The sequence below is a fragment of the Rutidosis leptorrhynchoides genome, chromosome 6, assembly GCF_046630445.1.
Source record: "Rutidosis leptorrhynchoides isolate AG116_Rl617_1_P2 chromosome 6, CSIRO_AGI_Rlap_v1, whole genome shotgun sequence".
Classification (NCBI taxonomy): Eukaryota; Viridiplantae; Streptophyta; class Magnoliopsida; order Asterales; family Asteraceae; genus Rutidosis; species Rutidosis leptorrhynchoides.
The window spans coordinates 299767587-299795343 of NC_092338.1; the positions used below are offsets into that span (position 1 = coordinate 299767587).

Consider the following 27757-nt stretch of genomic DNA (forward strand, 5'->3'; position numbering starts at 1 on the left):
GCAAATAAAAGTTAATCCTTCTAACTTGACTTTTAAAATCAACTAAACACATGTTCTATATCTATATGATATGCTAACTTAATGATTTAAAACCTGGAAACACGAAAAACATCGTAAAACCGAATTTACGCCGTCGTAGTAACACCGCGGGCTGTTTTGGGTTAGTTAATTAAAAACTATGATAAACTTTGATTTAAAAGTTGTTATTCTGAAAAAATGATTTTTATTATGAACATGAAACTATATCCAAAAATTATGGTTAAACTCAAAGTGGAAGTATGTTTTCTAAAATGGTCATCTAGACGTCGTTCTTTCGACTGCAATGACTACCTTTACAAAAACGACTTGTAACTTATTTTTCCGACTATAAACCTATACTTTTTCTGTTTAGATTCATAAAATAGAGTTCAATATGAAACCATAGCAATTTGATTCACTCAAAACGGATTTAAAATGAAGAAGTTATGGGTAAAACAAGATTGGATAATTTTTCTCATTTTAGCTACGTGAAAATTGGTAACAAATCTATTCCAACCATAACTTAATCAACTTGTATTGTATATTATGTAATCTTGAGATACCATAGACACGTATACAATGTTTCGACCTATCATGTCGACACATCTATATATATTTCGGAACAACCATAGACACTCTATATGTGAATGTTGGAGTTAGCTATACAGGGTTGAGGTTGATTCCAAAATATATATAGTTTGAGTTGTGATCAATACTGAGATACGTATACACTGGGTCGTGGATTGATTCAAGATAATATTTATCGATTTATTTCTGTACATCTAACTGTGGACAACTAGTTGTAGGTTACTAACGAGGACAGCTGACTTAATAAACTTAAAACATCAAAATATATTAAAAGTGTTGTAAATATATTTTGAACATACTTTGATATATATGTATATATTGTTATAGGTTCGTGAATCAACCAGTGGCCAAGTCTTACTTCCCGACGAAGTAAAAATCTGTGAAAGTGAGTTATAGTCCCACTTTTAAAATCTAATATTTTTGGGATGAGAATACATGCAGGTTTTATAAATGATTTACAAAATAGACACAAGTAAGTGAAAATACATTCTATGGTTGAATTATCGAAATCGAATATGCCCCTTTTTATTAAGTCTGGTAATCTAAGAATTAGGGAACAGACACCCTAATTGACGCGAATCCTAAAGATAGATCTATTGGGCTTAACAAACCCCATCCAAAGTACCGGATGCTTTAGTACTTCGAAATTTATATCATATCCGAAGGGTGTCCCGGAATGATGGGGATATTCTTATATATGCATCTTGTTAATGTCGGTTACCAGGTGTTCACCATATGAATGATTTTTATCTCTATGTATGGGATGTGTATTGAAATATGAAATCTTGTGGTCTATTATTATGATTTGATATATATAGGTTAAACCTATAACTCACCAACATTTTTGTTGACGTTTTAAGCATGTTTATTCTCAGGTGATTATTAAGAGCTTCCGCTGTCGCATACTTAAATAAGGACGAGATTTGGAGTCCATGCTTGTACGATATTGTGTAAAAACTGCATTCAAGAAACTTATTTTGTTGTAACATATTTGTATTGTAAACCATTATGTAATGGTCGTGTGTAAATAGGATATTTTAGATTATCATTATTTGTTAATATACGTAAAGCTTTTTAAACCTTTATTGATGAAATAAAGGTTATGGTTTGTTTTAAAATGAATGCAGTCTTTGAAAAACGTCTCATATAGAGGTCAAAACTGTAGTGACCCGAACTTTTCCATGTTTATATATATTAATTGAGATTGATATTTACATGATTAAATGTTTCCAACATGTTAAGCAATCAAACTTGTTAAGACTTGATTAATTGAAATATGTTTCATATAGACAATTGACCACCCAAGTTGATCGGTGATTCACGAACGTTAAAACTTGTAAAAACTATATGATGACATATATATGGATATATATATATATAGTTAACATGATACTATGATAAGAAAACATATCATAAAGTATATTAACAATGAACTACATATGTAAAAACAAGACTACTAACTTAATGATTTTTGAACGAGACATATATGTAACGATTATCGTTGTAAAGACATTTAATGTATATATATCATATTAAGAGATATTCATACATGATAATATCATGATAATATAATAATTTAAAATCTCATTTGATATTATAAACATTGGGTTAACAACATTTAACAAGATCGTTAACCTAAAGGTTTCAAAACAACACTTACATGTAACGACTAACGATGACTTAACGACTCAGTTAAAATGTATATACATGTAGTGTTTTAATATGTATTTATACACTTTTGAAAGACTTCAATACACTTATCAAAATACTTCTACTTAACAAAAATGCTTACAATTACATCCTCGTTCAGTTTCATCAACAATTCTACTCGTATGCACCCGTATTCGTACTCGTACAATACACAGCTTTTAGATGTATGTACTATTGGTATATACACTCCAATGATCAGCTCTTAGCAGCCCATGTGAGTCACCTAACACATGTGGGAACCATCATTTGGCAACTAGCATGAAATATCTCATAAAATTACAAAAATATGAGTAATCATTCATGACTTATTTACATGAAAACAAAATTACATATCCTTTATATCTAATCCATACACCAACGACCAAAAACACCTACAAACACTTTAATTCTTCAATTTTCTTCATCTAATTGATCTCTCTCAAGTTCTATCTTCAAGTTCTAAGTGTTCTTCATAAATTCCAAAAGTTCTAGTTTCATAAAATCAAGAATACTTTCAAGTTTGCTAGCTCACTTCCAATCTTGTAAGGTGATCATCCAACCTCAACAAATCTTTGTTTCTTACAGTAGGTTATCATTCTAATACAAGGTAATAATCATATTCAAACTTTGGTTCAATTTCTATAACTATAACAATCTTATTTCAAGTGATGATCTTACTTGAACTTGTTTTCGTGTCATGATTCTGCTTCAAGAACTTCGAGCCATCCAAGGATCCATTGAAGCTAGATCCATTTTTCTATTTTCCAGTAGGTTTATCCAAGGAAATTAAGGTAGTAATGATGTTCATAACATCATTCGATTCATACATATAAAGCTATCTTATTCGAAGGTTTAAACTTGTAATCACTAGAACATAGTTTAATTAATTCTAAACTTGTTCGCAAACAAAAGTTAATCCTTCTAACTTGACTTTTAAAATCAACTAAACACATGTTCTATATCTATATGATATGCTAACATAATGATTTAAAACCTGGAAACACGAAAAACACCGTAAAACCGGATTTACGCCGTCGTAGTAACACCGCGGGCTGTTTTGGGTTAGTTAATTAAAAACTATGATAAACTTTGATTTAAAAGTTGTTATTCTGAGAAAATGATTTTTATTATGAACATGAAACTATATCCAAAAATTATGGTTAAACTCAAAGTGGAAGTATGTTTTCTAAAATGGTCATCTAGACGTCGTTCTTTCGACTGAAATGACTACCTTTACAAAAACGACTTGTAACTTATTTTTCCGACTATAAACCTATACTTTTTCTGTTTAGATTCATAAAATAGAGTTCAATATGAAACCACAGCAATTTGATTCACTCAAAACGGATTTAAAATGAAGAAGTTATGGGTAAAACAAGATTGGATAATTTTTCTCATTTTAGCTACGTGAAAATTGGTAACAAATCTATTCCAACCATAACTTAATCAACTTGTATTGTATATTATGTAATCTTGATATACCATAGACACGTATACAACGTTTCGACCTATCATGTCGACACATCTATATATATTTCGGAACAACCATAGACACTCTATATGTGAATGTTGGAGTTAGCTATACAGGGTTGAGGTTGATTCCAAAATATATATAGTTTGAGTTGTGATCAATACTGAGATACGTATACACTGGGTCGTGGATTGATTCAAGATAATATTTATCGATTTATTTCTGTACATCTAACTGTGGACAACTAGTTGTAGGTTACTAACGAGGACAGCTGACTTAATAAACTTAAAACATCAAAATATATTAAAAGTGTTGTAAATATATTTTAAACATACTTTGATATATATGTATATATTGTTATAGGTTCGTGAATCAACCAGTGGCCAAGTCTTACTTCCCGACGAAGTAAAAATCTGTGAAAGTGAGTTATAGTCCCACTTTTAAAATCTAATATTTTTGGGATGAGAATACATGCAGGTTTTATAAATGATTTACAAAATAGACACAAGTACGTGAAACTACATTCTATGGTTGAATTATCAAAATCGAATATGCCCCTTTTTATTAAGTCTGGTAATCTAAGAATTAGGGAACAGACACCCTAATTGACGCGAATCCTAAAGATAGATCTATTGGGCCTAACAAACCCCATCCAAAGTACCGGATGCTTTAGTACTTCGAAATTTATATCATATCCGAAGGGTGTCCCGGAATGATGGGGATATTCTTATATATGCATCTTGTTAATGTCGGTTACCAGGTGTTCACCATATGAATGATTTTTATCTCTATGTATGGGATGTGTATTGAAATATGAAATCTTGTGGTCTATTATTATGATTTGATATATATAGGTTAAACCTATAACTCACCAACATTTTTGTTGACGTTTAAAGCATGTTTATTCTCAGGTGATTATTAAGAGCTTCCGCTGTCGCATACTTAAATAAGGACGAGATTTGGAGTCCATACTTGTATGATATTATGTAAAAACTGCATTCAAGAAACTTATTTTGTTGTAACATATTTGTATTGTAAACCATTATGTAATGGTCGTGTGTAAACAGGATATTTTAGATTATCATTATTTGATAATCTACGTAAAGCTTTTTAAAACCTTTATCTATGAAATAAAGGTTATGGTTTGTTTTAAAATGAATGCAGTCTTTGAAAAACGTCTCACATAGAGGTCAAAACCTCGCAACGAAATCAATTAATATGGAACGTTTTTAATCAATAAGAACGGGACATTTCAAAAACCTCGCAACGAAATCAATTAATATGGAACGTTTTTAATCAATAAGAACGGGACATTTCATTTGCCACGCCAGAAACGTGGGAGACCAATTGGTTCCAAAGATAAAAATCCCCGAAAAAGAAAATCAGCTGATAATGAGGTAAAAGAAAGTATTCAAGAAGAACTACAAATTAATACTCCTTCTGCAGAGGAGATTGATGATGTCAATACGGAATTTTCAATCAATTATGTACATTCAAAAATATTATGGGACCGAAATGAAATGAAAAATCTTGATGAGATATTTTCATATAATGTTGTATATGACATCATGAATGATGATGATGATCCAGAACCAAAATCTGTCAAGGAATGTCAAAATAGACATGATTGAGATCATTGGAAAGGAGCAATACGAGCTGAATTTGAATCGCTCAATAAAAGAAAAGTTTTCGGATCTATCATTCTGTGCGATATAGATGGGTTTTTGTGTGAAAAAGAAATGAGAAAAATGAAGTTACAAGGTATAAAGCTAGACTTGTAGCTCAAGGTTTTTCTGAAAGACCAGGAATTAATTATGAGAAAACTTATTCTCCTGTTATGGATACAATTACTTTTAGATACTTAATCAGCCTGCCAGTTTCTAAAAATTTAGAAATGCATCTCATGGATGTTGTGACTGCTTATCTTTATGGATCACTTGATAGTGATATATATATGAAGATACCTGAAGGATTTAAGGTATCAGAAGCAACCAATGCAAAACCTAAAGAAATGTACTCAATCAAGTTACAAAGGTCTTTATATGGGTTGAAACAATCGGGTCGCATGTGGTATAAACGATTAAGTGATTACTTGATAAGCAAAGGGTATACCAATAATCTTATTTGCCCATGCGTTTTCATTAAGAAAACAACATCCGGATATGTGATCATAGCTGTTTATGTTGATGATCTTAATATCATAGGTACAAATAAAGAGATCCATGAAGCCATTCAACTTCTAAAGAAAGAATTTGAAATGAAAGATCTTGGAAAAACCAAGTATTGCCTTGGTTTACAAATTGAACATATGCCTAATGGTTTACTTGTACATCAAACAACATATACTGAAAAGATTTTAAAACGTTTTAATATGGACAAGGCAAAACCATTAAGTACTCCTATGGTTGTTAGATCACTTAATGTTGACACTGATCCATTTCGTCCCTGTGAAGATCATGAAGATATCCTGGGACCAGAAGTACCATATCTTAGTGCAATTGGAGCTCTTATGTATCTTACAAATTGTACAAGACCTGACATTTCTTTTGCAGTTAATTTGTTGGCAAGGTTCAGCTCAGCTCCTACCAAAAGACACTGGAATGGGATCAAACACATATTTCGATACCTTCAAGGAACTACTGATTTAGGATTATTTTATTCTAAAGAATCGAAACAAGATTTGGTTGGTTATGCAGATGCAGGTTATTTATCTGATCCACATAAAGCTAAATCTCAAAATGGATATGTATTCCTAAATGGAGGTACCGCAATATCATGGCGTTCTCAAAAACAAACACTTGTTGCAACATCATCAAATCATGCCGAAGTGATTGCATTACATGAAGCTACTCGGGAATGTTTTTGGTTGAGATCAATGACACAACTCATTACTGATTCTTGTGGACTAGAACGCGATAAAAGTCCAACAACTATCTATGAAGATAATGTAGCTTGCATAACACAGATGAAAGAAGGGTATATCAAAAGTGACCGAACAAAACACATACCTCCTAGATTCTTCTCATACACTCAAAATCTCATTAAGGACAACCAGATTGAAATGAGATATGTTCAGTCCAGCAAAAACTCTGCTGACCTTTTCACCAAAGCACTTCCAACTTCTATTTTCAGAACACACGTTCATAATATTGGCATGAGGCATGTTCAGAAGATGTAACAACTCAGGCGTTGCCTACTTGAGGGGGAGTCAACTCTATGCTGCACTCTTTTTCCCTTGGCTAAAGTTTTATCCCAATGGGTTTTCTTTAGCAAGGTTTTTAACGAGGCAGTACTAGTTATTCTCTAATAAAATTGTCATCCAAGGGGAGTTATAAAAGTCAATATTTGATGCTAATTTTATTATTATTATAGATATTGTATAGTAGATTTTTTTGAGTATAAATATGTGTGTTATGAGTTCATAATTCACACACTTCAAACATATATAAAACACATACTTCTCTCATATTCTCTCTATATACTTATTAGTCTACAGTCAGGAACCAGGCCACTAAAGGTAGTTATAAGCCTACTGAATTATAACAGATCCAAAATTTTAAGTGAGCATTAAAATTTGAAAACTGCACTCTATTGTAGATTTTAGCCAACTAAAAAAAATCAATTAATTTTAATTTTAATTATTTATTTAAATTTATATTTATAAATAAAATTAAAAAAACGTACTATAACTTCCAAGTTAAGTATGTTGGGTCATTGATATTTGATTCTTAACTTCAACATTGATAATTCTGTTCTGTAAGTTAAATTATGAACTGAATAAAATCTTAGCGTTCATCAATATTATATTGTGTAAAATATAGTTTACATTGTTTGATTATATAGATATAGATAGAGATAGAAGTTATATTATATAACAAATGTTAACGAGGGACTAGATCATTTTGCAAGTCTTTTCTAGATAGATATTTTAAACATCTCTTTTATCTATTACTAGTCCGGACCCGCCCGCGCCATGCGGCGGGGGCTTTCGGCCTGCGTATTCATATTTAACGTAGCGTTGTGTATTTACAAAGGGGAACACGGCTCATGTGTTAAACGCCGTTTTGGATGTCGTTGTGTTAATCGTTTTTTAAAAAGTATCCATTTCGAACGTAGTTAGTATTGCTTTGTTCAATAAATTTTTTCAAGTGTAACAGTGTTGTCGGAAAAATTTAACTCACGGCGAACAGAAAGATACGGGCTGTCGTTGTGTTTAACGTTTTTTTAAAAGTGTCTGTTTCGCGTATAGTTAGTCCCGTTAGGTTTGGAAGATTTTTTCGAGTTGAACGGTGGTCTTGGAAAAATTTAACTCGCACCGAGCGAGAAGATATGGTCCGTTATAAATTCGGGTGGAATTAGTTTCTTTTATTTTAATTAAATTATATATTTACACTTTTTACCCTTGAAAAAGTGTAAACTTCAGGGGCCGTTGTGTAAATATATCCAGAGTTGAGGGACCGTTTGTAATGTGAACGCAAACTCAAAACGACAATCCGATATAACTGAAACGACGGAAACCGCCACCACTAAAAAGTAAGTATTAGTATTAATTAATATTAATATTAATATTAATATTAATTACAAAACTTTAATTACATAACTTTTTTTTAAAAAAAAAATCTTTGTTGGCAAAGATTTCAAATCTCAGCCCTTAGACCACTCTCAACCATGAAGTACTTTTAAATAAAAGACCGAACTTCATATCTGCGCCATGTCAACATATCTTTAAAAAGACTGAAAAAGAGTAAACACTACCAACCATAACATACTTCTTAAAAAAAAAAAAAAAAAAAAGAAACAAAAAAAAAACTGGACTCACTTAATTTATTATTACCAATTGTTTAAAAAAAGTAATGATAAAATATAACAATAGAAAAAAGTTAGTTTTATTTTTTGTGTGGTTGGAGTGAATAAATAAATTGAATTGAATTTTACTTTTAATATATTTGGTCCCACCTGACATCAATACCTCTCCTCTTCTTCCTTTTGCAAAAAGACTATTTGGATTTTAAGTTGTAAAAAGACGAGGATGACTGTTAATTACCTATGGTGTCATTTTCAACTGTAAAAAGACAGGCTCAATGACTGAACCGTTGTCGAAAAAAAACATACGTACACCCATGAACAAGAACGTCACGCAAAAAAGGCTTTTAACAACTTTTTCCTGGACGCTTCTTTCTTTCAATCTACCTTCTTTCTTTCAATCTACCGAATCAAAATCTTCTTTGAGAAAAAAACAGCGATTCAATCCACACATTACTGTTGCATCCTTCAAAATTCTTATGTTCATGTTTCTGTTAATTACACGATGAAGAACTTTACAATCAAGGTTTCGTTTGCCCTAATTCTGATATCATTTAGCTGCGATTCTATAGATTTTCAAAAATTTATAGAAGCAACGATTCAATCCAATACCAGAAAGCTGCTATATGTTCTAATCAGCGATTCATATTTCTGATTATGGCAATCCTCATATCAATATCTGTGATAATTTGCCCTAATTTCAAGGTGTTTTTTTTTCTTTTTTTTAATTTGTGGATATATGTTCTGTTGTCTTAAATCAAAGTGTGTTTGCCCATGGTATATTCATATCGATTAAAAAAAGTTATAAATTGAAGCTAAAAGTTATAAATTTATGTATGCTTGTGATGAATATACTGCATGTTCTAACTGTTTGATATTCATACACACTTTGAATGATACTCAGAATTTGCTTGTATGTATGAAAATTTCGTTATTGACTGCACCATGTAACAATCTGTTACATTACCTGCGTCTGATATACATATGTATGCATATATACAAGTTAATTTATAATAATTTTTAATTTTAAACAAGTGACATGCATATTCTGATGCTTATGTTTGATTGGATTATCATGTGGTTTTTTACCTAGGTTCTGGAATGTGTGAGCATGTGTTGTTTCTTTGATACTGTTGCTCATGTGTTAATATAAACGGGTCTATGGAATGACGATCATGGCTAAACGTTCTGAGTTTGTAGCTTGTTGAATTTTTTGGTTCATAAATTTGTAGTGACATGTTAGTTAGTCTTGATGGATTATGTTAATAATATCTACCTTTCAAAAAAATAAAAATATAAACAGTTATTTATATGGTGCAGGCTAAATTTTACAAATTGCTTAGTATTGATTGTGTGGCGTAGTCATCCACATGAGCACTGACAAACGGTATAATGAACATACATATAATGCAACTATAAGAGCCTTCAACTCGATTGGATACTGAATACTAAAATCATCTCACCGTCATTTCGATCATACCCTCATATTAACAAGCTTCAGCGTGTGTGCTCATTTCTTCTGAGGTAAAAGTTGTTTACCTTTAAGTATTTCTAATGCTAAGCCTCGAAGATACAGTTCATCTCCTGAATATTTCTTATACTTTACAATCTTTGTTGTGCAGCCTTTGATAGATGCGGATAATGGAGCAACTAAATCCAAGGTTACAAATAATGCTCATCTTTTTATTAGAATTCTAATACTGCTACTGCCATGCTTGGTTATATAACTTCGATATCTTTGTGTTATTATGCAGATTAAGGATGCAGTACATTAAAACCAAAAACCATGGGATGTTGATATTTTAAAATTTTGAACGGAACAAGTTTAATTTTCATTTTCACATTAATTCTGTTTGTTCTTTGTGATGCCCCGTCCAAAACCATCATGGTACGGATCATCAACAATAGGTCCATTACACGGTATAACGTTATATGTTGTTTTAAAACAAGGTTTTGCATTCATAAAAAGATAATGTTTTTACAACGACAAATGTTTTACAAAAGTAACGTGCTTCTACGGATAGAAAGCATTAACAAAAGTATGTGACACTTAGATCATTACAAAACCATAGTTCGAATATAACATAAGTAGTAAATGCAAAGTAAAAAGTCCATGACTAGGAGGCATCTCTAACAATGCAGCGGAAGTCTAACACAACATGTCTATTACAGCGGAAGCAATAAACGTCTTAGTTACCTGAGAATAAAACATGCTAAAAAGGTCAACACGAATGTTGGTGAGCTATAGTTTTGTTGTAAACAATAATGTAATGTAGACCACGAGATTTTGTATTCAAAACAATATGAAAAGTATATGCTTAACCGTGGGCACTTGGTAACTAACTTAACAAAGAAATATATAAATCACCCCCTAAAAGTACACTTGGTGAGTGCGTTAAAACAGACGAAGTATTAAACACCTGTTGAATGCTAGCGCGACTAGCCCGAGTGGGGATGTCAAACCCTATGGATCCATATCTAAGATTCGCGTCTACCGGTTCATAAACCAATAGTTAAACGTTACCGGGCTAAGGGGAAAATTTGTGCCGTTATGTCACCCACACATATATCAAGTTTAAGTACTCGTGTCTAGTATGTAAAGCATAAAAAGCGCATGTATTCTCAGTCCCAAAAATAGTTAAAGTAAAAAGGGAGCTATAACTCACAGTGAATGTGCGGTAAAGTGGATACGAAAATGTAAGCAAGTAGTAAGTCGGTCCAAAAGGTCCTCAACCTAAGTTAAAGGTTACTAAGTCAGTAAATCGTCCCAAAAATTTTAAAATTAAATAAGGTAAGTCTTAAGTGTCATCATTATCATCATGTGTAAAAGATAAAGTAAGTTTTCAACAAGAATAGAGGTCGAAACGAAAAGCTGAATTCGAACAGCCGCTACGACCTCTACACAAACTGAAATGACGCACGGCCAGTGGCCAAGGCTCCGTTTGTGAGTCTTCTTACCGCTATCCGAAATTCAGATCCTAGCTCGATGTCATTTGACCGTGGCGATGGTCAAAGCGCGAGTAGGTCAGAAATTTCAGCACGTCGTTACAAAGGCGTAGTAAACTTTGGAAGACTATAAATCCTAAACCGTATATTGGATTTAGGTGAGTCTTAAACGAAAAATCATCTACACATCCCGAACTTTCTGGAAATCTATTTTCCAGAAGCTCCAGGAGTAAGATCAGACCCTGAAAATCAGATTTAAGTGCTCCGGTGGGTTTCTTGGTGTTTGATGCTTATCACGGTTCTCATCCTTGATGCGTATAAGCCTCAAGTGTACAACTCTTTGATGTTATAGCATTAGTTTGACCAAGTTTTAACCATCAACACATAATGTCAATGTCAAGAATAAGAAAAGAAATACAACTCACTTATGATTTTTAGAAGGATGATGAACCAAAGTTACATCAAGTTCTTAGTTTCGACACAAGTACAAGTTCTATTTGGAATTTTTAAAGCTACAAACTTGGATTCAAATCAAACAAGCAAGACCTTAAGTTATAGAACTTAGATCTTAGCTAAATATTGAAGACCTTAGACTAGAAAGTCTAGATCTTGTGTTCTAGGTGAAACCCTAAGTTATAGAACTTAGACTTTCAACTTTTACAAAACCTTAAGTTATAAAACTTAGATTTTTACAAAGTATAATGAATATAAGCTAATGAGCTTTTGTTTTAACAAGTTGGATGAGCATAAGTTACATAACTTAGATCAAACAAAATAATGAAACCCTAAGCTAGAAAGCTTGGATCTCTTAACAATACTTATGAGACTTCAAGCTAGAAAGCTTGTATCTTTGTTTAATGAAAACACAAGTTACAAAATTGAAGTAAAACAAATTAAAGAAGATCATAAGTTAATAAACTTGATATTTTAACAAACTTTTTGTAGAAACCTCAAGCTAGAAAGCTTGGATCTCTAATGTTCTTGAAGATCCTTAAAGCAAAAAGCTAGATCTATAAGTTACATGAAGATCATAAACATAAGTTTTGATCCTTTAACAAAAATAAAGAGATCTTAAGCTATGAGCTTAGATCTAACAAAAGTAATGAAGATTCAAAGCTAGAGAGCTTGAATCCTCCATGTTCTTGAAGATTTTCAACCAAGGTTTGAATCTACAAGATATAACAAGATCAAAAAGCTAAAAAGCTTGATCCGTTGATGATGATGATGATTTCGTGAGGATAAAGAAGAAAGAAAGAAAAAGAAACCAAGAAACTTACAAGTTCTTCAAGGTTTTTAGAGAGAAGTTAGAGAGAAAAGCAACTAGAGAGAAAATGTGTGAAATGAAGTGTGAAATGAGAATGAAGTTTGAAAATTTAAGGTGGTGGTGAGGGTGTTAGTGGATGCCCGAAGGCTCTGCATGACGTGGTAGTAAGTGCCTTCATCACATACACACACACACACACACACACATGAATCTCTCGATTTCAACGGTTGTAAAGTCTTCACGATGACTTGGATACAAATAAGCAACGAAAAAAATTTATATAACAACCAACAAAAAATTTATAGAAATCGTTTAAGGTGACAATGTAAGAAATGAAACGAAGTTTTTAGTAAACTGGAGTTATGTACAACATGTAATGTTCTAAGTAACATATCTTTCGAATAAAATAATTGATTTGTAAAAGTGAAAGTAAATTTCATGTGTACTAGTCAAAATAAGTAATTATTTACTTTAACATATACGGTTTCTAAAATTTGTACGAATGGCAATAAAATAAATTTTTATAAAACTTTGAGAGGATCGCACAGTAAAATAGTGTGTGTAAGATTTTGGCAAACAAAAATTTTATATTTCGGAGGTTACAAGTTGAAAAAGGTTGGTGAGAATCGAGTAAAAGATTTTTGAAAATCTTGAGTGATATTTGAGGTAATAAAAACTATTGAATTTAAATGTGGTTGATGACTATTAGTAGGGCATAAGTCCTTCGACCAAAAATGCTTAAGTGTGAAACTGTTGCTTATAAGTGAGATACGAATGGGAGAGTATGAGGATGAGAATTAACCACCCATTGATTTTGGAAAATTTTGAACTGGTATGACTAATATCAAAGTCAGAAGGATGACGGTGTGATTATCATCGAATAAGAAATCTCTCGGAATAAGTTAGGATTTAGAGTCGCGTAAGAATGAGTATCAGATAAGATTCTTGGGTAGTCTTTATCATAGAATCTGAATCGCTGAAGTGACGGGATACAATTTTCTTTATGTATCGTTGTGAAAGTTTATCCATTGCATCGGTTTCTTTAATGGCTAGAAAGTGAGCAGATTTGGTGAGGCGGTCAACGATAACCCAGATAGTGCCATAACTGCCTACTGTTTTCGGTAGCTTCGGGATGAAATCCATTATCATCCCTTCCCATTTCCATTGTGGGATCTCAGGTCGTTGAAGTAACCCAGATGGTTTTTGGCTCACCATTCTCGCGAGGTATACGAATAATCTTCTTACTATAAATAATTTTCGCTTTCATCCTTGAAAGCCAGTTCGTTCCAGCTAGTTCGTCAAAGCTTCCTAACTTGATGAGTAATAGGTAAATCCTAGAGTCCATTCCAACTTTTACATCAAGTTTCCTAACTTGATGGGTGTTAGGTTAATCTTAAGGTTTATTCCAACTAAATCTTATTATACCACCTTGAAAAATTCTATCAATCTTCTCAGATAACATCTGCTTGTGCGTAGGTAACTAATCCTTTCCAACTACTACTTTAAAACTTCCAAGTTTTGTTGACATGAGGTCATCTCCAAATGACCCACCTATTAATTTTTAAGGTACTACCTTAAATTATTCCTTTATCTCTGCCAGCTTACCATTAGCTTGTCCTATAGAATACTTAACTCTCATGGTTGTTAATGGCTTATTAGTCATAACACTAAGGTTCTTAGATATAAGGTTTCTATCGCTCTAGTATTAAACAACCTCGAGACAATAAAACATTGTGACAAAACGTACACTAACTAAAATCATGATCCATGTGAGTCTCCATAGCTCAGATAACGATTGCTCTACCGCAAGTAGGTCCAAAGTTTTTCCCTATTTGAGAACTTTTTCCTTAAGTGTCCAGGGTGTCTATATCTATAACAAATTTTCGGGTTATCAATTCTGCAATCAAGGCCCTGCTTGTACAGTACCTGGGCTAAGTGGTTATCCTTTCCCTACCTCTAGCAGACCATAATGTGTATACTCAAGTGGTTTCCACCAAAAATTTCCTTTGAATCGCTTCATATTCCTTATTTAGTAACATTGGGACTTCTGCATGATTTACTTCAACACAATCACGTTGGCCTGGCGACATTATATTGTACTAAATCGTACGTTCATTCCAACATCACTCCATATGGTCAATGTTGTAGTGACCCGAACTTTTCCATGTTTATATATATTAATTGAGATTGATATTGACATGATTAAATGTTTCCAACATGTTAAGCAATCAAACTTGTTAAGACTTGATTAATTGAAATATGTTTCATATAGACAATTGACCACCCAAGTTGACCGGTGATTCACGAACGTTAAAACTTGTAAAAACTATATGATGACATATATATGGATATATATATAGTTAACATGATACTATGATAAGTAAACATATCATTAAGTATATTAACAATGAACTACATATGTAAAAACAAGACTACTAACTTAATGATTTTTAAACGAGACATATATGTAACGATTATCGTTGTAAAGACATTTAATGTATATATATCATATTAAGAGATATTCATACATGATAATATAATAATTTAAAATCTCATTTGATATTATAAACATTGGGTTAACAACATTTAACAAGATCGTTAACCTAAAGGTTTCAAAACAACACTTACATGTAACGACTAACGATGACTTAACGACTCAGTTAAAATGTATATACATGTAGTGTTTTAATATGTATTTATACACTTTTGAAAGACTTCAATACACTTATCATAATACTTCTACTTAACAAAAATGCTTACAATTACATCCTCGTTCAGTTTCACCAACAATTCTACTCGTATGCACCCGTATTCGTACTCGTACAATACACAGCTTTTAGATGTATGTACTATTGGTATATACACTCCAATGATCAGCTCTTAGCAGCCCATGTGAGTCACCTAACACATGTGGGAACCATCATTTGGCAACTAGCATGAAATATCTCATAAAATTACAAAAATATGAGTAATCATTCATGACTTATTTACATGAAAACAAAATTACATATCCTTTATATCTAATCCATACACCAACGACCAAAAACACCTACAAACACTTTCATTCTTCAATTTTCTTCATCTAATTGATCTCTCTCAAGTTCTATCTTCAAGTTCTAAGTGTTCTTCATATATTCTACAAGTTCTAGTTACATAAAATCAAGAATACTTTCAAGTTTGCTAGCTCACTTCCAATCTTGTAAGGTGATCATCCAACCTCAAGAAATCTTTGTTTCTTACAGTAGGTTATCATTCTAATACAAGGTACTAATCATATTCAAACTTTGGTTCAATTTCTATAACTATAACAATCTTATTTCAAGTGATGATCTTACTTGAACTTGTTTTCGTGTCATGATTCTGCTTCAAGAACTTCGAGCCATCCAAGGATCCGTTGAAGCTAGATCCATTTTTCACTTTTCCAGTAGGTTTATCCAAGGAACTTAAGGTAGTAATGATGTTCATAACATCATTCAATTCATACATATAAAGCTATCTTATTCGAAGGTTTAAACTTGTAATCACTAGAACATAGTTTAGTTAATTCTAAACTTGTTCGCAAACAAAAGTTAATCCTTCTAACTTGACTTTTAAAATCAACTAAACACATGTTCTATATCTATATGATATGCTAACTTAATGATTTAAAACCTGGAGACACGAAAAACACCGTAAAACCGGATTTACGCCGTCGTAGTAACACCGCAGGCTGTTTTGGGTTAGTTAATTAAAAACAAGGATAAACTTTGATTTAAAAGTTGTTATTCTGAGAAAATGATTTTTATTATGAACATGAAACTATATCCAAAAATTATGGTTAAACAGTGGAAGTATGTTTTCTAAAATGGTCATCTAGACGTCGTTCTTTCGACTGAAATGACTACCTTTACAAAAACGACTTGTAACTTATTTTTCCGACTATAAACCTATACTTTTTCTGTTTAGATTCATAAAATAGAGTTCAATATGAAACCATAGCAATTTGATTCACTCAAAACGGATTTAAAATGAAGAAGTTATGGGTAAAACAAGATTGGATAATTTTTCTCATTTTAGCTACGTGAAAATTTGTAACAAATCTATTCCAACCATAACTTAATCAACTTGTATTGTATATTATGTAATCTTGAGATACCATAGACACGTATACAATGTTTTGACCTATCATGTCGACACATCTATATATATTTCGGAACAACCATAGACACTCTATATGTGAATGTTGGAGTTAGCTATACAGGGTTGAGGTTGATTCCAAAATATATATAGTTTGAGTTGTGATCAATACTGAGATACGTATACACTGGGTCGTGGATTGATTCAAGATAATATTTATCGATTTATTTCTATACATCTAACTGTGGACAACTAGTTGTAGGTTACTAACGAGGACAGCTGACTTAATAAACTTAAAACATCAAAATATATTAAAAGTGTTGTAAATATATTTTGAACATACTTTGATATATATGTATATATTGTTATAGGTTCGTGAATCAACCAGTGGCCAAGTCTTACTTCCCGACGAAGTAAAAATCTGTGAAAGTGAGTTATAGTCCCACTTTTAAAATCTAATATTTTTGGGATGAGAATACATGCAGGTTTTATAAATGATTTACAAAATAGACACAAGTACGTGAAACTACATTCTATGGTTGAATTATCGAAATCGAATATGCCCCTTTTTATTAAGTCTGGTAATCTAAGAATTAGGGAACAGACACCCTAATTGACGCGAATCCTAAAGATAGATCTATCGGGCCCAACAAGCCCCATCCAAAGTACCGGATGCTTTAGTACTTCAAAATTTATATCATATCCGAAGGGTGTCCCGGAATGATGGGGATATTCTTATATATGCATCTTGTTAATGTCGGTTACCAGGTGTTCACCATATGAATGATTTTTATCTCTATGTATGGGATGTGTATTGAAATATGAAATCTTGTGGTCTATTATTATGATTTGATATATATAGGTTAAACCTATAACTCACCAACATTTTTGTTGACGTTTTAAGCATGTTTATTCTCAGGTGATTATTAAGAGCTTCCGCTGTCGCACACTTAAATAAGGACGAGATTTGGAGTCCATGCTTGTATGATATTGTGTAAAAACTGCATTCAAGAAACTTATTTTGTTGTAACATATTTGTATTGTAAACCATTATGTAATGGTCGTGTGTAAACAGGATATTTTAGATTATCATTATTTGATAATCTACGTAAAGCTTTTTAAAACCTTTATCTATGAAATAAAGGTTATGGTTTGTTTTAAAAAATGAATGCAGTCTTTGAAAAAAACGTCTCATATAGAGGTCAAAACCTCGCAACGAAATCAATTAATATGGAACGTTTTTAATCAATAAGAACGGGACATTTCAAATGTAACGTGTTCGCTTCAAGTTCTACTCAATTTCACCTAACGGTGCTTTATCTATGCTATCTCAAAACAAAATCTACATAATTAATCTCATGGTTTCTCGGTGTGGGTGCGTAGGTTCCGTAGGTCATGCATCAATGCCTAAATGTCCCGAAATTTCTTCAAAATGTTCGGGTTCAGGTAATGTCGTTAGGTTCCTTTCTAGAAATTCAATCTGGGTCTCACGTCTAGTTGTACGTGTAGCAAGTTGTAATACGATATGTCTCGAGGCGACTCCCAAGTCTTCGGGTATGGCTGAGTATCAGTAGAAGGCACTCTGACCTTGTGAAAGGAGATGTCCTCCTGACTTCTCCAATTCCTAAGAGTGTTAGGGACCTAAGTCCAGAAGTTTCGTTAGATCATCGAGTAGTGGTGAAGAATGGAAGAGATAAGTGACGGTCTTGAAAGCGTATGGGATATGGGTCAGCTTGCGGAAACTGAACAACCTTCTGATGTTCATACATTGTACGCGGCTAATTAGGGTGAGCTCGGGGTACGGTTACTCCGGCAAGTCCTCACATATCTCCTCCTCCGAGGATCAACCTTAGTGGGCGTGTAATCCGAGGGGTACTCGTCCTAAATTGCATGAAGTAACGTTTCAATCTCTGGAACGGTGGAACGGTAGTAACATGTGGATTACAATACTAGTTCTTAGGGTTAGACGAGTGGGAAAATGGTTCAGAAAAACATCTGAACTAGGAAAGATAAGTTTTCCAAGTCGGTATAGCGAAAAGCAGACGGGTAGCAAGCACGTAATCAGGCATAGTAACTACAGCAGTCTAGAGCGTCTACAACAGTACATAGCATGGCAGTAATAGCAGTATCAACATGTAACATCCCGCCTTTTTCCGTTTACTTTTCGTTTATTTATTCTAAAGTCCGTTATATAATTTTAACATCTTCCGTTAATATGCGATTTTAAAATAATTCGTTTAGGTAATTCACGCACCTGCTTCAAACTTGAGGGACTAAACTTGCCAAAGGACAAAAGGTTTGACTAGGTCAACTAGTCAAACCCTTCTCCTCCACTCATCCATTCACCTCCTCTTTCTAACTTTTGATACTTCCATTTTCTCTCAACTCACTCAACAAAATTCATCATCTAAATCCGATCTAGCAAGTGTTTTTCAAAACAAATTATATATTTGGAATCCTTGCATCTTCCTCTTCAATTTCATACCAATTTCATCTACTTTGGGTAACTTTCTAAAAATACTAGATTTTTTGTTCTTAATATTTTTAACTTATAAAAGTGTTAATTAGTATTTATGGCTCAAGTCTAACATGAATATATGATTTATATGCTTGATCTTGTTATTTTGATGTAACTAGCTTAAACTTAAAATGTTATTTTGATGTAACTAGCTTAAACTTAAAATGGGTGTGTTTGATTTTAAGATTTGGTTGCTTAAATGTTGATAGATGTTAAAAGTGCATGTATTAAATGTGTTACTAGCATCACTAGCTTCAATTTGATATGTAGGTTGATTAAGAACACTTCATTAACATCATTATTGATTTTGTGATTTTGGGTTAGGGTTTGATAGAAGTAAAATGGAATTTAAATGCATTGAATGCTTTGCAAGGTTAATTGTAAGTGTTTATTAGCATTGTATGCATGATTACCTACAAAATGGCGCATTATATGTATGCATTTAATTCCCGAATCACAAATGTGCATTTATGAACTTGAAAGCATTAATGGTGGGTATTTAATGAGCTTCCAACTTGGTTTTGTTTATTGTAAATGATGTTTTTGATTGATGAAATATGTTAGTTCTGTTCCTCGTCAAATTACCTTTCCAACGATGTATGGCATGATTTTTGAATGTTTTCGGTTCATAAGTTATGATAATTTAAGTTTTGGTTCTAAACTTGAACGAATTCAGCAGACCAGCAGATCAGGAATCAGACCCAGGGTAATGTCATGGCGCGACCATCCCCTGTCGCGGCGCGGCATTTGCCGTGTTTCAGAGTCTGCCCCGTTTGGCACTTTTACGAAAAATGTTAACCATGCTACGCACCTCCGATTACCATGTAACTTGTTCTAACATGCTTATATATAATTAAAAACCTCAGAAAAATAGTTCGAGACCCGACCCGAACGTGTTGACTTTTTCGTTGACTTTGACCCGACCAAAGTTGACTTTTAATCAAATTTAACCAAATGTTTATGCAATCGTTCTAACATGCTTTTATACTAGTATCTTGCATGAAACTTGACAAATTGATCCACATACTATATAATCGAGTCGTAACGAGCCATATGACTAATTGAACAACTTTGACCAACCGTGTTTACCGTTATTGATACAACCTACTTCTTTAGGTCAAGAATAGCACTCGTTCTTGCACACGTTACTTTGAGAAGTACTTTATTTACTCATGCACCCAAGGTGAGATCATAGTCCCACTTTTACTCTTTTAAACTTACATTCGAGATGAGAAAACATAAACGTTTCATTTTACAAAGTGAACACAAGTATGAAAACAAACATTCTACATACGAGTTAGAACAAAATCCTCAATTCGATTATCATTAGTTACACTTGCCGGGTGTGAGTGAGAACTTATGTTGTATGGCCATATTGGTTTGACAAACCCTCATTCGGACGGTTCGCTACCGTCTACGGATGAAATATATTTTTGAGAAACAGTGTATGTTCTAACACTATTGTGATAGGGTTCTATGGATGGAAAGTTAAGCCTTGATAATTGGGTGCTCGTGATAACTAATTTTAGAATGGTTTACTATTATTTCAATGTAATAAATCTTGTGATTCATTTGTACTTACTTACTTACTTAAACCTATGATTTCACCAACGTTTTCATTGACAGATTTTCTATGTTTTTCTCAGGTCCTTGAACGTTTTGTGATACATGCTTCCACTCACTATTTTGATACTTGATTTGGATGTCGAGTATATATATGCATACATGGAGCGTCTTTTGACTTACTTTTAAATTGTGTCGCATAGGTTTCATTTGTACTTTGAACGTTGTAATGTACTAGTCATTGAACTACTTTTGTAAACTTGAAACATCTTTACATTTGAAATGAATGCGACATATTTTGGGTAAAACGTCCGTTTTAAAGACTTATGACTACGTAACGGGACCTAAGTAGACGGCGCAGTCAATGACGATTTTTTCGGGTCACTACAGATGGTATCAGAGCGTTGGTTGTAGGGATTTCGAGTTCATTGGTGTCAACCCCGAGTCATAGGGTACATTAGTGAATCTAGACTACAACCGGCATATAGACTTGAAGTAGGAATTACTTGACTACTTGTGCATTTATACTCGAATGTTTCTACTCATATCTAACTCTTATTTCATCTTAATCTCACGTTGTTTAATTTGATTGACACGCCACCTTGACTATATGAAATAATGTCGAATGCACATATAAATCAGGGTAATATAATTTCCAGGATTATATTACGGTGACTCATATGAACGTTCCGACATTACGACATAAAGAATTTAAGGTGAGTCAAGGAAAATTTTCTCTCTATCCTTATTCCATATCACGGTTAGTATTATTAAGAATACTAATCAACGATATTCTTGTGTTTTGAAGGAACAATGCCTCCTCGCCGTATACCACGCCATGAGACACCCGAACAAGCTCTTCAACAGATGATAGCCACCGCCGTGGATACGGCCATGGCCGGTCACTCCTCCAACAACAACAATAACAACAACCACAACAACAACAATCAAAGAGCCGGTAACTCAAGCGAAGGGTGCTCCTACAAAGCCTTCATGGGGTGCAAACCTCACACTTTTGATGGAACCGGGGGACCGGTTGTGCTCACCCGATGGTTTGAGCAAACGGAAGCCGTCTTTAGCATAAGCGGTTGTCAGGACCAAGACAAGGTCAAATACTCCACTCACACTTTCGCCGTTGTCGCTCTCACTTGGTGGAACACTTATGTGCAATCGGTGGGTACCGATGAAGCCCACGCTCTCTCTTGGGCCGAACTAAGAGAAAAGATGATCATCGAATATTTTCCACGTGAAGAAATCCGAAGGCTCGAACAAGAGCTAAGAAACTTAAAAGCGGTCAGAAACGATCTCAAGGCCTATAATCAACGATTCTCCGAGCTAGCTTTAATGTGTCCGGCTCTCGTGACTCCCGAGTCCCTAAGATTTGAACTTTACATGGATGGTCTTCCAAAGAGCATCAAACACGGGGTAATGTCATCCAAACCCGCTAATCATTAAGAAGCTTTGAAGATGGCCCACCAATTGATAGAAACGGTGGACGAAATCATAGTACCGGCACCTAAAGCCGAGGATAAATCGGGCAGCAACAAAATAAAATGGGAAGTCCCCCAAACAAGTAATAACAACAACTTCGCCAAGAAGCCTTTCACCTCCGACGGCAAGAAGGGTTATGCCGGAAACCTACCTCTTTGCAACAAATGCAACAAGCATCACTTTGGTGAATGTGGCAAGCTAATTTGCCACCGGTGCCAAGAAATTGGCCATAGGGCCAATGATTGTAAAAGTGCCGCCCCCGTCGCTCGAAAGGGGCCAAATGCGCCAAAGACGGTCACTTGTTACGAATGTGGCCAAACGGGTCATTATAGGAATGAATGCCCAAAGAAGAAAGCCAACCCCAACACACGCGACCGAGCTTTCAACAATAACGCCCAAGAGGCCCGGGATGACAATGAACTAGTCACGGGTACGTTTCTTCTCAACAACTCTTATGTTACATGCTTATTCGATTTGGGTGCCGATAAATGCTTTGAATCCAAGACTTTGACTCATACTCTTTGCACTCCACCACTCCCGCTAGATAGTACTTATGCCATTGAGGTGGCCAACGGGAACCTATTAAGCGCCGACACATATTACCGGGGGTGTACGTTAAACATTTTGGGTAATGAGTTAGAAATTGACTTGATACCCATGGAACTAGGGAGCTTCGATGTAATAATCGGTATGAATTGGTAAGTCAAAACGAAATCTCACATCCTTTGTGATCTTAACGCAATCTGAATTCCTATCGAGAACGGTGAACCCTTGATTGTTTATGGCGATAAGAGTTGCACCGGACTCAACCTCGTCTCGTGCCTTAAAGTTAGAAAACTACTCCGTAAGGGTTGTTTTGGGATCCTTTCCCACGTTAAGAAAGTAGAGTCCGATGAGAAGCATATCGATGATGTGCCAATTGTTAGTGACTTTTTCGATGTATTTCCCGACGAATTGCCGGGTCTCCCACCTCATCGACCGGTTGAATTTCAAATCGATCTTATTCCGGGAGCCTCACCCTTAGCACGTGCACCATATAGACTTGCTCCATTCAAGATGCAAGAATTACAAAGTCAAATCCAAGAACTACTTGACCGTGGTTTTATTCAACCTAGCCATTCACCATGGGGAGCTCCGATTTTATTCGTTAAGAAGAAAGATGGATTCCTACGAATGTGCATTGATTATCGTGAACTAAACAAATTGACGGTTAAGAACCGATATACTCTTCCTCGCATTGATGACCTCTTTGATCAACTACAAGGGTCTTGTGTATATTTAAAAATCGATCTCCGCTCGGGTTATCATCAACTAAGGGTTAAGGGGGAAGATATCTCCAAAACTGCTTTTCGGACTCGTTATGGTAGTTATGAATTTCTTGTAATGCCATTTGGTCTAACTAACGCACCGGCAGTGTTCATGGACCTCATGAACCGCGTGTGCAAACCATACCTCGACAAATTCGTTATCGTGTTCATCGATGATATTTTGGTCTATTCTAAAAGCGAAGAAGAACACGAAGAGCATCTCCGACTTGTGCTTGAACTCTTGAGACAAGAACGACTCTATACCAAATTCTCCAAGTGTGAATTTCGGTTGAAGGAAGTTCAATTTCTTGGTCATGTTGTAAGTGATCAAGGTATAAAGGTCGATCCATCAAAAATCGAAGCCATTAGTAAATGGGAGACTCCTACTACTCCTACTCACATTCGTCAATTTTTGGGTCTCTCCGGATACTATCGCAGGTTCATCAAAGATTTCTCCTTGGTTGCTCATCCTCTAACCACGTTAACGCATAAGGGAAGAAAATTCATTTGGGCAACCGAATAAGAATCCGCATTTCAAATCTTGAAGACAAAGCTAACCACTGCACCTATTTTGTCTTTTCCCGAAGGCAATGATGACTTTGTTGTATATTGCGATGCCTCGAAACATGGTTTTGGGTGTGTGTTGATGCAACGAACGAAAGCTATTGCTTATGACTCCCGACAACTAAAAATTCATGAACGGAACTACACGACACATGATCTCAAACTCAGAGCCGTTTTCTTTGCACTTAAAATGTGGAGACACTATCTTTATGGAACCAAGAGTACTATCTTCACCGATCACAAAAGCCTCCAACACATCTTCGACCAAAAGCAACTAAACATGAGACAACGAAGGTAGATTGAAACTTTGAACGATTACAATTGCGAGCTTCATTACCATCCTGGGAAGGCGAATGTAGTAGCCGATGCCTTAAGTCATAAAGAAAGAATGGTGCCTCTTCGTGTCCGAGCTTTAAACATCACCATTCACACCAATCTCAATAGTCAAATTTGGGTAGCCCAAGATGAGGCTCTCAAGGATGAAAACATCTCTCTTGAACACTTGAACATTCTCGCCTTACGATTCGAAGTTAAGGACACCGGACTCTGATATTTCACCGGAAGGATTTGGGTGCCTAGTTATGGGAATTTACGAAGCCTTATTTTAGACGAAGCCCATAAGTTAAGGTATTCGATTCATCCCAGTGCCAACAACATGTACCACGACCTCAAAGAACAATATTGGTGGTCGAACATTAAAAGGGACGTTGCTACTTATGTGGCTAAGTGTTTAACTTGTTCTAAAGTCAAAGCCGAACACCAAAGGCCATCCGGATTACTTCAACAACCAGAAATCCCGCAATAGAAGTGGGAAAGAATAACGATGGACTTCATCACCAAGCTACCAAAAATGACGGGCGGTTATGATACCATTTGGGTTATTGTTGACCATCACACCAAATCCGCCCACTTCCTAGCCATGAAGGAAACCGATAAAATGGAAAAACTTGCACAACTTTACATTAAGGAGATCGTAGCCCGTCACGGTGTGCCTTTATCGATTATTTCTGATCTAGATGGCCATTTTATTTCTAGATTTTGGGGTACCTTACAAGAAGCGTTGGGAACGCGTTTAGACATGAGCACCGCATATCATCCACAAACCGATGGACAAAGCGAACGCACAATTCAAACCTTGGAAGACATGTTACGAGCGTGCGATGTCGATGTCGGAAAAGCTTAGGAAAAGCATTTGCCACTAGCCGAGTTCTCTTACAACAATAGTTATCACGCGAGTATTAAAGCCGCACCTTTTGAAGCGTTATATGGCCGAAAATGTCGTTCTCCTCTTTGTTGGGCCGAAGTAGGCGACACACAAATCACCGGACCCGAACTCATTCACGAAACCACCGAGAAGATCGTTCAAATCCGAGATAGGCTCCGGACGGCCCGGAGTCGTCAAAAGAGCTATACCGACAAAAGACGCAACGACCTCGAATTTCAAGTCGGTGACCGCGTAATGTTAAAAGTCGCACCTTGCAAAGGTGTAATCCGTTTCGGGAAACGCGGGAAACTAAATCCGCGGTATATTGGTCCTTTAGAAATCTTGGAGCGTGTTGGAACTGTTGCTTATCGTTTAAATATTCCGCCTCAACTGAGCTCCGTTCATCCTACTTTCCATGTATCCAACTTGAAAAAGTGCCTTGCCGAACCCGATATCGTCATCCCCCTCGAGGAGCTTACTATTGATGACAAACTTCATTTTGTGGAGGAACCTGTTGAAATTGTGGACACCTCCATCAGGACGCTAAAACAAAGTAGAATCCCGATCGTTAAAGTCCGTTTGAATGCCAAAAGGGGGCCCGAGTTTACTTGGGAAAGGCAAGATCAAATGCAAAAGAAATACCCTCATTTATTTGGGGATTCGGAAACGCAAGGGCGCAAGTTCCGAGGCAGTGTCAGGGGCATGTTAGGCATCTGTCGGTGGGTCCACAGCCTCTAGTGGATAGAAGAGAAAGAACCCACCGACTGCGGAAGCAAGGGCCATTCAGATGACAGTGGAGGCTGTTACTAATAATGATGACGTCATAACCGATATGTTGTTGATCAACTCAATACCTGCTAGAGTATTGTTTGATTCGAGTGCAAATAGGATGTTGATGTCTATAGATTTCTGTACTAAGTTAGGGTTACCTGCTACTGTGCTTCCTGAGCCTGTTAGAGTAGAGGTAGCTGATGGTAAGACGGTACCAGTCACAACGTATGTGTCAGGGGCTAGTATAGAAATTAATGGTAGGTCGCTTGCTATGTCCTGTTTAGTGTTGCCTATCCCTAGTTTTGACGTAGTAATAGGGATGAATTGGATGAGCCTACATAAGGCCCACATTAAGTGTGACAATAAGATTGTGACCTTTCGTTTGAATGATGGAACTCGAGTTGTGGCCCGAGGGGAACGTGGTGGGTTCTGTTTTCCATTGATTTCTATGATGAAGGAAAAGAAGTCACTTTCTAAGGGTGGTGAGTCTTTTATAGCTTATGTTATTGATGCTAAGATAGAGAAGAGATCTGTTACTGATATTCTGGTGGTTTCAAAATTTCCTAAGGTATTTCCTGATGAGTTACCGGGGTTGTCGCCGGTAAGAGAAGTAGAGTATAAGATTGAGTTGGTTCTGGGAACAAATCCAATAGCTAAGGCTCCTTATAGGTTAGCACCTTCTAAAATCAGAGAGATGATGTCTCATATACAAGAATTGTTAGACATAGGTTTTATAAGACCGAGTTCTTTGTCGTGGGGTGTGCCGGTGTTGTTTGTAAAGAAGAAAGATGGTACTCTGAGAATGCGTATAGATTATCAAGAGTTGAATAAGAGGATGGTTAAGAACAAGTATCCTTTGCCTAGAGTCGATGATATGTTTGACCAGCTTTAAGGTACGTCGTGCTTTTCAAAAATAGATCTTAGATCCGGGTATAATTAGGTTCGGGTTGCAGAACCAGATATACCAAAGACAGTGTTCAGAACGAGATATGGGCATTACGAGTTCTTGGTTATGCCATTTGGGTTGACGAATGCTCCATCAGTCTTTATGGATCTGGTCAACAGGGTTTGTGAACCATATTTTGATCAGTTTGTTATTGTATTTATCGATGATATATTGGTGTATTCAAAGACAGAGGCTGATCATGCGACACATCATCGATTAGTGTTAGAGTTGTTAAAGAAAGAACAGTTATACGCTAAATTCTCAAAATGTGAGTTTTGGCTTCGACAGGTGCAGTTTCTGGGTCATGTTATTTGTGAAGTAGGTATTAAAGTGGATCCGTAAAAAATAGAAGCGGTAATGTGTAACATCCCAGGTAACACGTTCCCCGTAGCATGATATTGTTCGCTTTGCCCGTAGGTGCACAAATTTTTCTTGGCGACTAAACACGACGAGCACTTTCCCAGGAGGTCACCCATCCTGGTAGTGTTCTCGCCTGAG

General features: G+C 35.2%; 2 protein-coding genes across 2 annotated transcripts in view; one reads left to right on the forward strand and one right to left on the reverse strand.

Moving 5' to 3' along the window:
* The window catches only part of LOC139854586 (conserved oligomeric Golgi complex subunit 2-like), a 130740-nt gene extending 104550 nt beyond the window's left edge, over nt 1–26190 (reverse strand). The window contains exon 1 of the mRNA XM_071843884.1: nt 26185–26190. Within this exon, the coding sequence (XP_071699985.1) occupies nt 26185–26190 (6 nt within the window). The remainder of the gene's footprint in view (nt 1–26184) is intronic.
* A 394-nt stretch (nt 26191–26584) lies between these two features.
* LOC139854587 (uncharacterized) lies at nt 26585–27205 on the forward strand. Its single transcript, XM_071843885.1, has 2 exons — nt 26585–26982; nt 27052–27205. The coding sequence occupies exons 1-2, from the start codon at nt 26585–26587 to the stop codon at nt 27203–27205; spliced, it is 552 nt and encodes a 183-aa protein (XP_071699986.1).
* Nucleotides 27206–27757: the final 552 nt, after the last annotated feature.